Source organism: Sclerotinia sclerotiorum, genomic scaffold (genome assembly GCF_000146945.2).
Source record: "Sclerotinia sclerotiorum 1980 UF-70 scaffold_11 genomic scaffold, whole genome shotgun sequence".
Classification (NCBI taxonomy): Eukaryota; Fungi; Ascomycota; class Leotiomycetes; order Helotiales; family Sclerotiniaceae; genus Sclerotinia; species Sclerotinia sclerotiorum.
The window spans coordinates 1336000-1348388 of NW_001820825.1; the positions used below are offsets into that span (position 1 = coordinate 1336000).

Genomic DNA, 12389 nt, shown 5'->3' on the forward strand with positions numbered 1-12389 from the left:
ACTCTCCATTTTCGAAATAAGCCTCATGCTTGAAAGCTTCATCCTGTCCACTTAGTCGTATATTAGATGAAAAGCGGGTTTGCTGTCTCGCAAGTTTAGTCGCGTGGAATCTCCCAGTTGCGGGAACAGTCCGGATTGGGAGTGATATAAGATTCCTTAATAAGGATAAACGACATGAAGCACATCCAGTAGCCCTGATAGCTTTACTGACAACCATTCTGATAAGTTGATGACAGACAATGATCAATCGATGCTGAACTATGAAGGATTGAGATTCCTGTTGGCATTAGACATTCTTTTTTTCGGGGGAGTTTTAGCGAGTATCAGTAGCATCGGTAATGCACCCACGACCCCGCGCGGCTACCATGTATACCCACGTGCACTGGGCAGTTCTACATATTCAACAAGGCTGATGCGGAATAGTCGCGGTTTGTATGATTGGGTCCTGATCGACTGACACAAGGCTGAAGCCTGAAGTCAATCGACGCATGTGCAAGGCTAACATCCAGCTACTCGTGATTGGACATTGATAAAGATGAACCCTGCACTCATTTTTTGCTTATCCATTTGTTACCAGCCCAGAAGAAGAAAAAATATGTCAATTTTGCCTTCACACTTCTTCATAGATCTTTACACTCCGCAAGCATTAGACATTTACTTTACCTATACTATCCGCGGATCGTACTGACTATGAGCACCTTCATTTTGTCGTTTTATGTTTAAGCATTATCTTTCTACCAATTCCTTGTTCCAATTTATTTTGTAAATAGCTCTGATCCCCTCCTTTGACTTTACCTACCTACACATAAAAAATGCTTGTACGAGCTGCAGGGCGGAAAGCTCGTGGCAACCCAATTGTTGACAGGCTTAAACGTCAACAGACATATCTTTCATTTCTATATCCAAGCAGTAATTTGAACGAAGCTGTCTCAAGCCGCAAAATTCATGTTGACTCGGCGTCCCAAGCGACCGGCCTTCGACAAACGCGAAACTCAAGAGCAAACTCTACAAAACTTCCATCGCGGTCATTGGCAACAGCTGTAAACCAGTCATTCGAGGAACTTCCCTTTGAGGGCTTTCAAAATCTACCATCGCAAAATTATGCGTCGTTCCCGTTCAGTTTGCCCGAACTTCAACAACCAATTATAATTCCAGATGATGGAGTAATAGCTCCTATAAGACATCGACGTAGTGGTGTTGATGCGGTTGGTGGTACTCAAGATGAAGTTATAGCATTACTTTATGCCTGTCTCCAGGTTGGAAGAATAGAGCGTGCAAGTGTGATATTCAAACGTATAGCACAAATGCCAGACGTGGATAGGGAGACACTTCTACATCTACAAAATCATTACCTACGAGCTGCAGTTCACGAAATCATGATGAAACCATCGGAACAAGCAACACAATCTTTACACAAGTGGTTCGAACTCGAAGTACGAAATAAGAATCTACCACAGGATGCCTTGACGGTGGCATATATGCTCAAAGCTTCACTTCAATCACCACCGGGTCAGCGACGCGAAAGACTGGTCTCGAGATATATGGATATGGTTCAAGGGGATGCAGGTTTAGAAGTTCTCGCATGTAATGTTTTGTCACCCCACGAATTGGACATGATCAACCATATTTGCCCAAAGTACAACCTGGCAGAGGGACTTGGAGACATGAAGGATATCTTTGTCTCCGAGGCACCGGAATCCAGAGCGGTAGACCCTTCCGATGGAGTTCTACATTACCCTGATAAAATAAGCGCTTCGGTTCCAGAAGTTCGCCAAACCGATCAAAAGGGTCTCGGACTAAAGTCATTGAGGAAAACGTTGTCGCTGTTTTCCAGTTTACCATCTGCAGGTTTTGACATGTCAAAAATGACTGAGGAACAGCATCGTGATATCCAGTCACAGCTGGAAGAAGATGCTGTACAGGCTGCCATAGATCGTTGGAGAGACGAGAGCTCGAATCTGGCAAAGCTGGGATTAAATACAACACTACAATCGAAATCACTGGGTGCGAGGATGTGGAAATGGCAATTAGCTTTGACAGCAGCTTTGGAAGAAGAACTGAAAGCCATTGATGAGGCAGAAGCGAAGCAGCACAGAAGTGCGGCAGATATTAGTAGATGCGAATATGGGCCCTTTTTACGCTACCTTCCTGCTGAAAAGCTCTCGGCGCTGACCATTATAAGCCATATGCATGCTTTATCATCGTCCGGGATCGACAAAGGTCTCACTCTATCATTTGCCATCTTGCAAATCGCCAAGAGTGTAGAGGATGAGAGCATTTTTGAATCCATCCAGCAAAACAAGGCGAAGCCCCTTTTCCGCGATAGCCCAGCCGACAGGGCTCGAATGCTCCGAATACTCAAAAGTAGAGCACGTGGTGCTAGTGGGGAATCGATCGATGAAAACCACTCCACAAACCATTCATCTGAAGAATTTGTTTTATCTCAGATTCGTTCCAGGGAGTGGTCCATCGGAATTAGAGCTAAAGTTGGATCTTTCTTATTGGAATCTTTGTTGAAGGTTGCTAAAGTTCCGGTCACATTGAAACACCCTGAAACCAATGAGACGGTTACTCAGATGCAGCCTGCCTTCTCTCATGGCCAACAATACAGGTTGGGTAAAAAGCTTGGTGTTATCAATGCTAATAAAGTCATTGTAGAACTACTTAAGCGCGAGCCTGTTCACAGTCTTCTTGCAAAACATCTTCCCATGCTTGTAAAACCTGAGCCATGGACTGGGTTCAGTTCTGGTGGCTTCCTTAGACACCCCGGAAAAGTCATGCGCGTCAAGAATGGGGACCAAGATCAAAGGAATTATGCGGATGCTGCTATCGATCAGGGGAATTTGACTACGGTTTTCAGAGGCCTCAATATACTAGGAGAGCAATCGTGGAAAATAAACCAGCCAGTTTTTGATGTTATGCTAGATGCCTGGAATTCCGGGGACGCCATTGCGAATCTTGCTCCGGACAAGCCAAGACTCGAATACCCTCCCGAGCCCGAAACGTCTTCCGATCCACTCGAACGCCGAAGATGGGTCACTGCGGTTAAGAAAGTAGAAAATGCCAAAGCAGGTTTTCATTCCCAACGCTGTTTTCAAAACTTCCAACTAGAAATCGCTAGAGCTCTCCGCGATAAAACTTTCTACTTCCCACACAACGTGGATTTTCGAGGAAGAGCATATCCAATTCCTCCATACCTTAATCACATGGGAGCAGATCATTGTAGAGGACTTATGATATTTGGAGTCGGGAAGAAACTTGGCACTTCTGGTCTAAAGTGGCTCAAGGTTCACCTCGCCAACGTATATGGTTTTGACAAAGCAAGTCTTTCAGAGAGAGAAGAATTCGCAAGCAAACACATTGACGAAATTTATGATTCGGCGACGAACCCATTGGGAGGCGATAGATGGTGGCTACAGGCTGAAGATCCGTGGCAATGCTTAGCAGCATGCATGGAATTAAAGAACGCGCTTGAATCTGGAGATCCAGCTAGCTTTGTCTCATATCTACCGGTTCATCAGGATGGAACTTGTAATGGCCTTCAACATTACGCAGCCTTAGGCGGTGATGTATGGGGCGCCCAGCAAGTAAATCTCGAGCCTGGTGATCGCCCGGCGGATGTATATACTGCGGTCGCAGATCTGGTAAAGGAGAGCATCAAGAAAGATTTGCTTGAGGGGCATTCCAAAGCCAAAATTTTAGACGGAAAAATAACTCGAAAGGTTGTTAAACAAACTGTTATGACTAATGTCTATGGCGTGACCTTCATTGGAGCTAAGGCACAGGTTCGAAAGCAGCTTGTAGCAGCTCATAGGGATTTGCCAGATGATACCGAAGACAATCCCGGCACTCTAGCTTCTTATGTCGTCACCAAAATCTTTACCGCTCTCTCGACCATGTTTCGAGGAGCGCACGATATTCAGTACTGGCTCGGAGATTGTGCATCTCGGGTCTCAAGTAGCTTGACACCTGAGCAAGTTAACCGCATAGTTGAACATGCCTCCAAGCAAAGCGCACGTCCTTCTAAGGGCGATGCATCAAAATTAGAGGAGATGTCTCAATTCAAATCAAGTGTCATATGGACTACACCATTGAACCTGCCAGTGGTTCAACCTTACCGAACCAACAAATCACGGCTAGTACGCACGAGCCTTCAACTTCTCAGCTTAGCTGAACCACATCGGTCGGATCCCGTGAGCAGTCGTAAACAACTTCAAGGATTTCCACCAAATTTCATTCACTCCCTTGATGCAACGCATATGCTTCTCTCAGCTGTGAAATCCAACGAAGCAAAGCTATCGTTTGCTGCTGTCCACGATTCGTTTTGGACGCATGCCGCTGATGTTGATACAATGAATACAATCTTGAGAGATGCTTTCGTCGAAATACACAGCGACGATGTCATTGGGCGCTTGGCAGCAGAGATGGCTACCCGGTACAAGGATTACATGCAACTTGTGAAAGTCAAGTCGGGAACACTAGCACATCGTAAAATTTTTCAATATCGCAAATCCCTCAAGCCATCCAAGAGAGGAAAGATCCACGAGTTATTGATAGAGGTGGAGAGACGGCGTCTTCTTCGTTCATCCAACCCGGAGGAAGTAGAAGAAGGTAAGCGCATGGTTACACCAGCCAGTATATACGAAGCAATGACGGAAGAGGTCGAGCTTGATCCGGAAATGGATGTTAAAACCGTAGGTTTAGGAAATATGGTCAACTCGAGGTCAGCCACAGAGCATGATACTGTCAGCACATGGGACACTGGCGCCACAGATGAAGCTTTGGAAGAGGCTCTAGAAGATAACCCAGCCATTGAATTGGAGGCAGCAGAGGAAATTTCAGAAGAGGCAGAGTCAACGATCGTACACACATCCGGTTTTGAGGCAACAATGAAGCCAAAGTCTCGGGGGCAAGCCCGCAGTGAGCTTCCTCAGTTGGTTTGGCTTCCACTGAAGTTCGCTCCCGTTCCTAAGAAGGTAAGCAAACTCTAAACTATAACGCTAGCTGAAGATTAACTGTCATACAGGGGGCTTTCGATGTGACACGCCTTAAGCAAAGTCAATACTTCTTCTCCTGATTGAGATAACTGATCTGGACTTGTTTTCTTCTGGTATTTCGGGTCTCGGCTGCATTCCTGGAGCAGGCTTGTGGGGTACAAATTTTGGGATTCTGGATTGGATTCCTCGGTGAATCCTCTTTTAGCACGGCGAGATGGTTGCATTAAAAGGCGTTGAAGACTAATGAAATGGCTGGTAATGTATGATTAACGTGTAAGCTAAAGTTTGAGGCTTTATATAAAGGAATTATATAGAACGGACAAGACTAAAAAATATATATATTGACCACATTAATGGAGAAATCTCCCGGTTTACAGTTTTAGTATTGAGTATTTATTGCTTCGCAATTTGAGCCTCCATACCACGAATCGAGTTTCCCTATAGTTCATAAATCCAGCGTACTATGATGAATAACAAATATGATGACAACTCTTGAGAATGGTCTTGGTGTTACGCAATACAGTTGGAATACGAGAATTAATTCGTGTAAGCAGTGTGAAGATCTCATGACACAAATAACAAGATCTTACGAGATTCTTCAGCTGACGACATAGCTCACAAAGCAAAAGCCTGATACGTAAGTCTGTTCCCTCGTTGTGTAGTTATGTTCCGACGTTGAGTTTGGTTTGTGAATGCGATGATCCATTCCGCGAAGTAGCGAGAGATGATTCGTGGAAGGAACGAAGCTGATGTTGTATATGTATGTATATATACCCTCTCATCTTCTCTGCAATATTTCCCTGTCAACCCAGATAACCTTTACGCAATAAACTCTAGGACAAGACTTCCAATATGAATCACCTTTATACAATCGGTCTTCTTTTGTTGACTGCAGTGTAAGCAGTACTTGAGTTCCTTCTTCACTACCAAAATGTACAGATACTTACATTGCCCTTAGGCAAAACGTCTACTGTCTTCCAGACGCCCTTCGTCATCGTTCCGAAACATGTGCCCCAAGCTTGATAACCACGACATACATTAGTACCATTTCAACAGTGAAGACTGTCCCTCATTCTTGCTATACCCGTACAATTACCACCATTCAAAGCTCCTTCCGTATGTTACCAAGCTTTCCTCAAGTAGTATCAGCGAACTAATGATGCGATAGCTTGCTCGGGAACAAAATCCTTCAACTCTGCCACCTGTGGACCCGGTACGTAAAATCAATCACAAATGTGTAATCGCACGAATCTAACAAAAAGTTAAGTTCCCCTATGTATCCTTCTGTCAACAACAACTATAACCGTTCCACCCAGCACCAGCTGCTGCCGCGCAACTCCGACCATAACCGTTCCTGGCGCATGCGCAAAATGCCAAACAGGATGTGCCACGGATCTGACGACGGTGACTGTCACTGAAGGTGCAAAACCGCTATCCTACAACCCAGGCGGTCCTCAATTACCCCCAACCAAGAGGCAAGGGAGTCCCATAATTTCATGCACATCTACCTTGAGCCAATTGAAACAGTTTACCCATGGGCCTACAAAGACTCTCTTCCCATCTACCATTACAGCGACAAGTAGTGTGGACTGCGCTGGGTGCGGTGCTTTAAGCGTTCAGCTAATCGGCGGCGTTGGTCCTGCTGTGAGATTTACAACAACGGTGGAAGCAGGTGTGCCAACTACTACTACGGCTTTTGTTTGCTCCTCAACACCCGCATAAGTTTTGAAATGTTTTTTTGGGGGAATTTTCGGATTTGCTTTGGATGTTTATTTTATGCTTGGACCTTGGCTCACTGCTACACTCGTTTTGCAATACAGGAAGAGAGGGAAATTTTTGATCATAAAATTTGCAATGCAGTTCTGTACCGTTACTTTTACAAATTTAAGCTTCAACCCCTTTTGACTTGGCAATGCAATCAATGTCCAATGTTCTTGGAAGAATGACTCTTGTGACCTCATACTGGATGCGAAATACTTCTGCTCGTATCTTGGCTTAAATCAAGGGAGAAATATTTCGAATAATAATTATCGATAATGACATTCCGACGTGGAAAAATGTTGTTTCCGCTTGCTCCGAGGAAGAACATGAAGGCACTAGATTACAATTATGCAAATTGCGTATCACCGCCCCTAAACAAACATAGTTTGACCTGGCGATGCTACTACATGCCTTTCAGGTGAGATCAGCGGACGTTGGGAAGCAGAATATCACGTGATTTTAATACGCCGTAAACCTCACGCTAGTGATTGACAAGGTCCCAAGATTTATTTCTCGCGACTCAAGCTTCCAGGCGCATCAACATTAACCAGAGACAAGGCAAGACAAAATAAACATCTTCAGACGCCATAATGCCTGTCGTCAAAGGTGGAGTTTGGACTAATATTGAAGATGAAATTCTAAAAGCAAGTGTTTCGAAGTATGGGTTGAATCAATGGGCTCGAGTTTCCTCACTTCTCGCAAGAAAGACACCGAAGCAATGTAAAGCAAGATGGAGCGAATGGTTGGATCCAGGAATTCGTAAAATTGAATGGAGCAAGGAAGAGGATGAAAAGTTGTTACATTTGGCAAAATTGATGCCAACACAATGGCGAACTATTGCTCCGATCGTTGGACGAACCGCTACTCAGTGTCTCGAAAGATATCAGAAATTACTCGATGAAGCGGAACAAAAGGAAGCTGGAGAGTTTGGACTCGGTGGACCTGACGGCGGAGAGACCAAAGCACCATCTGCGGATGACGTACGAAGATTGCGACCCGGAGAAGTCGACCCAGATCCCGAATCGAAACCTGCGAGACCAGATACTGTCGACTTGGATGAGGACGAAAAGGAAATGTTGAGCGAAGCCCGTGCTCGTTTGGCAAATACACAGGGTAAAAAGGCGAAGAGAAAAGCTCGTGAACGTCAATTGGAGGAGTCGAGGAGGTTGGCCGTGTTACAAAAGCGCAGAGAGCTTAAAAATGCTGGCATTAATATCAAGGTTGTCAATCGAAAGAAGGGAATGATGGATTACAATGCCGACATACCTTTCGAAAAAGCGCCCGCTCCTGGATTTTATGATACTGGTGATGAATCCATACAAAATGAAAAGCAGAGAGCAGCTTTCGATCCACGAAAACAACAACTTGCGATCAAGCGCAAAGGCGACCAAGATGATAATCAGGATCTAAAACGACAAAAGAGTGACAAAAATGCCCCATCAGCATCATATCAAGCAGCCATAAAAGCTGGGCAGATGCAGAAGATTCGAGAGGCAGAGCAGAGTAGTAAGAGACGGGCTCTAGTGTTGCCAGCACCTCAGGTTGGTGAAGGGGAGCTTGAAGAAATTGTAAAAATGGGTATGATAGGAGAGAGGGCAAATATAATGGCGAGGTCGAGCGAGAATGACGCAACGAGAGGACTTGTGAATACCTATTCTACTATCAATAGTGGAGCACCAATTCGAACACCGCGAGCTCCAGCACAGGAGGACCACATCGCCAACGAAATCCGAAATATTAGAGCTCTGACTGAGACGCAATCATCACTTCTAGGAGGGGAAAATACACCCCTACACGAAGGACCCGGTAGCACAGGATTTGATGGGGTTACTCCTCGAAGGCAACAAATGGAAACACCTAATCCCATGGCAACCCCTTTCCGTGCAAATGGAATTGGTGCAACTCCTGCGAGAAATGGTGTAGGAGCCACGCCAATGCGAACTCCTCGAGATAGTTTTGCATTAAATGCAGATGGCGAGATGGAGTTGGTTGGAAGGACACCCCAGGATGTCAAACTAAGGGATATGACACTCAAAAACTCATTGAGAGCTGGTTTAGCGTCTTTGCCGAAGCCAAAGGATACCGAATGGGAGCTGGAGCTACCTGAAGAGCAACAAGAAAATTTTGGTATTCAAGAATTATCCGAGGAAGATGCAGAGCTGAGGGACAGGCGGAATCGCCAAATCCGAGAAGCTCAAGAACAGTTAGAATTCAAAAGACGGACACAAGTCTTACAAAAAGGTTTACCTCGTCCATCAGTCATTGATATCAACGCATTAATGAAAACTGTGGCGAATATTGAAGATACAATTGAAGGTTCCATTGAAAGGGAAGCAGCTTTATTGATTGCAAATGACGCCCTCAAGTATCCCACGCCTGGAGCTAAAGTCAAGGGCACCTCACAAGCCATTGAAGTGTTCGAGGACGATGCGCTTTCGCAAGCACGATTACAGCTACTGATGGAAGTTCCTAAAGATTTGGTAGAGCAAGGATCGGATGCTTTTAGAGCGGCATGGGATAACGCCCATAAATCCTCATTATTACCTGGATTAAGTGGATACGATTCCGATGATGAGATTGATGAGCATCAGATGCTTCTAGATGCTTTTGATGTAAGCCCCTGTTTCCCAAGTTCGTCCCTTCAATCACTAACCAATCCCCAGAATGTTCAAGAATCAATCGTAGTCGCCGCTGAAAAGGGTAACAAATCCGAAAAGAAACTCGCTCTCCATCTAGGAGGTTATCAACAAAGAGCCAAAGTGTTACGCCAAAAAATCGGTGAAGCAGCTGATGCTCTATCGAAAGCTAGTTATTCTTTAGATGCGTTTAAAACGCTACAGATCTCGGAAGATGTAGCCATTTCGAGGAGATTGGAAGATTTGAGGGAGAGAGTGGGATTTGTTTCCAAGCGTGAGAGAGAAGCCCAAGAGCTATACAAACAAAGGAAAGAGGAGTTGACGGACTTGACGGATGGGTTAAATGGGTTTCATTGAGGCATAGGCTGAAATTGAGATATTTGTATTATATGGAGACATTGTCTCTAATGAACGGCATGGACATGAATAATTTAAGATTCAGGCTTGGTAAATTGGAAGCAGAGTATAGCGAGCAAGCCACGGCATATAAATGCATTCAATGTATGATATCCCCATATGTTTATATATTTTTTATATTACAAGATCACTTGTTTTAAAATTGTGCATGAGTATGAGTCTGAGTACTTAGGTAAGTGATGTGGATTGTTTAGGGTTTGTCTCTATCTATATTTGTTTACCCCTTCTGTCTTTCTGTTTGTGTGCGGGTCGTTATTCTCATGTCTCATTTCAACTTATCTCATCTCATGTCTAGCTCCACATATATCCAGATATGTGTGCGAGTACCTACTCCCTGTTTTGTGTAAATACCTACGCAAATGCTCATATTATTGCTCACATTCATATTCATGCCCACCATTCATTCATTTCCCAAACTAAGCCAAGGGGAAAGAAAACGACGCATTCTTTTCCCTCGCTTTGATTCTCATTCTCATCCTCATCCTCATTCCCATTCCTACCGGAACCTCACAGCAAGATCCCAAAATCCCACACACATACTAACCCACCACTCCCACCGCCGCATCCTCAACCGCACATCTTTCTCTCCTCCTCCATACACTCTACCGTGCCCGCCAAAATGCCCGCTCCAATAATACTACCATACATACAAGCCTCGAGCACGATTCTCTTTCCGCCCTTATCGGGACCGTGTTCCTTGCGCATGATATCTTCGAGATAAGCCTGGCAATCTGCGAGGTAGTCTTGGAAATGGGAGATGCAGGAGCCGGTGTAGCCTACGAGGAGTTCTGAGATTTTATCCTCGTGGGGTTGGATGGTTTTGGTGTTTTGGGGACTTTCTTGGGGGCTTGTGTGGGAGGAGGATAGTTGGATTTCGTTGGCTGTGGTTAGGAGGCCGATTATTGCGGCTGCTAGCATGCCTGCTGCGCGTTTTTGGATCGTTTTGGCTATTTGTACTACGATGTCTGCCATTTCGGGGGTCCATTTTTTCTGTTTGCCGGTTTTTGAGTCTACTGGGAATGGGATTGCGAGATCGAGTGGCTGACATAGTTGGTCTTCTCTTCCTACTTTGGCAAGTATACTTGCATCCAGTGCATTACGTTTGCGGAGAACAGGAGGAATTGTCTCGATGGGTAGCTGGAGTTGGGTGGTGAAATAGTCGAGGATTATGAGACGGCCTAGTTCACCGAGGTATTTGCCGCCCGTCATGTATTCGAAGGGCATGAAACCTGGGGCTTCGCTGTTGACGTCGAGAATAGTGTCCCATTTTGTGATGAAGTTAAGGTCGCGGAGGGGAGAAGCGGTGCCGTTGATAGACCATTCTGTGTTGATGATGATTTTGGTGTCGTTTCGGTTGTGATCGTCGGATTTGAGGATGGCGGAGGGCTGTTTGGTGGAATGGAGCTTGGAGATTGAGAGGGGTATAGTGGCATTGCAGCCAGTGCCGACGATGAGACCCATGGAGGCCTTTTGGTGAGGTGTATTTCGATGTTGATGGGCGAATGATATTAGAGTTGCCACGGAATCATTCACTATGGCGGTTATTTTGATGCGGGGAAGATGGGGCTTGGATGATGCAGCTGATATTTCGTAGCCTTTTAGGAGCTGCTGACCAAGGTTGAGATTTGAGGTTATAGCAAATCCCTTGCCCATTGACATCAACATTGCTTCTGACAATGAATTTTGGCTGTCCAAATGTTAGTGATCGTTCTCTATAGATAATAAAGGGGTATCAAACATCATTGGAAAACTCATCGTCACACCCGTTGGTAATACAGAAGGCAGCTGTAAACCCCATTTATCGACTCCATCCTGAACAACTTCTGCAATGCACTTTCCAATCCATACGAACAGCTCATCCGCATTATTCGATTTGTGATCTTCACCAATTTGCCATGACTTTTCAAGTAGTCTATTGATTTTGCCTGGCAATACCACACCACCTTCAGTAGACGATCCGGAAAGTTCAATAAATCCAGCTCTCAAATTTGAACCTCCGCTGTTGTATGTCAGTTTCAGGAATTCTTTCAGTCTGATCTTTGTGAACTCACATATCGATTGCCAAATATCTTCCCTCCTTCTCCTTCTCTGGTCTTAACACTTCTTCAGAGATAGGAGTTTGCAAAAACTGATTTGTGGATTCCTTTGCCAACTTCTTAAACGTCTCACAAAGACTCTTAGCTAATGCATGAATCTTATTAATATCAACATCCAAAGGTTGAAGGAACAAAGTGATTGGTGAATCTGAAGTCATGATGATAAGCGAGCTCAGAATGTGAGATAGATAGATAGTATTGATGAGAAGATTTATTTTGACAAATATACTTGTATGCTGTGCAATTGTTGATTTTGATGTTTATCAAGAACGGAGTCAGGTTTCTTTTAGACAGAAATATTCTAGGAAACTTTAAGAAGATGGGGATGGAGCCGTATATCTCGGTAGTGCATATTGAAGGAGAGTGAATGAGAAGGTCTCGGCCCGAGTGAACGCAATCCCTATGTTTATATATGGAGTAGTGAATGAGATGATCTTTATTCTGATGTTAGTGGTCCAGAGTTTAACATGGTAATATTACAG

General features: G+C 44.6%; 4 protein-coding genes across 4 annotated transcripts; 3 read left to right on the forward strand and 1 right to left on the reverse strand.

The window, feature by feature from the left end:
* Positions 1 to 812: 812 nt before the first annotated feature.
* SS1G_08623 (hypothetical protein) lies at positions 813 to 4991 on the forward strand (the record flags this gene model as incomplete). The annotated part of the gene is made up of 1 exon (XM_001590832.1): positions 813 to 4991. One exon carries the CDS (start codon positions 813 to 815, stop codon positions 4989 to 4991), a length of 4179 nt encoding a protein of 1392 aa, XP_001590882.1.
* A 1280-nt stretch (positions 4992 to 6271) lies between these two features.
* SS1G_08624 (hypothetical protein) lies at positions 6272 to 6415 on the forward strand (the record flags this gene model as incomplete). Its single annotated transcript, XM_001590833.1, has 1 exon — positions 6272 to 6415. The coding sequence occupies one exon, from the start codon at positions 6272 to 6274 to the stop codon at positions 6413 to 6415; it is 144 nt and encodes a 47-aa protein (XP_001590883.1).
* A 933-nt stretch (positions 6416 to 7348) lies between these two features.
* Positions 7349 to 9751, forward strand: SS1G_08625 (hypothetical protein; the record flags this gene model as incomplete). Its single annotated transcript, XM_001590834.1, has 2 exons — positions 7349 to 9370; positions 9422 to 9751. 2 exons carry the CDS (start codon positions 7349 to 7351, stop codon positions 9749 to 9751), a joined length of 2352 nt encoding a protein of 783 aa, XP_001590884.1.
* Positions 9752 to 10378: 627 nt separating this feature from the next.
* On the reverse strand, positions 10379 to 12065 carry SS1G_08626 (hypothetical protein; the record flags this gene model as incomplete). Its single annotated transcript, XM_001590835.1, has 3 exons — positions 10379 to 11498; positions 11664 to 11810; positions 11863 to 12065. 3 exons carry the CDS (start codon positions 12063 to 12065, stop codon positions 10379 to 10381), a joined length of 1470 nt encoding a protein of 489 aa, XP_001590885.1.
* Positions 12066 to 12389: the final 324 nt, after the last annotated feature.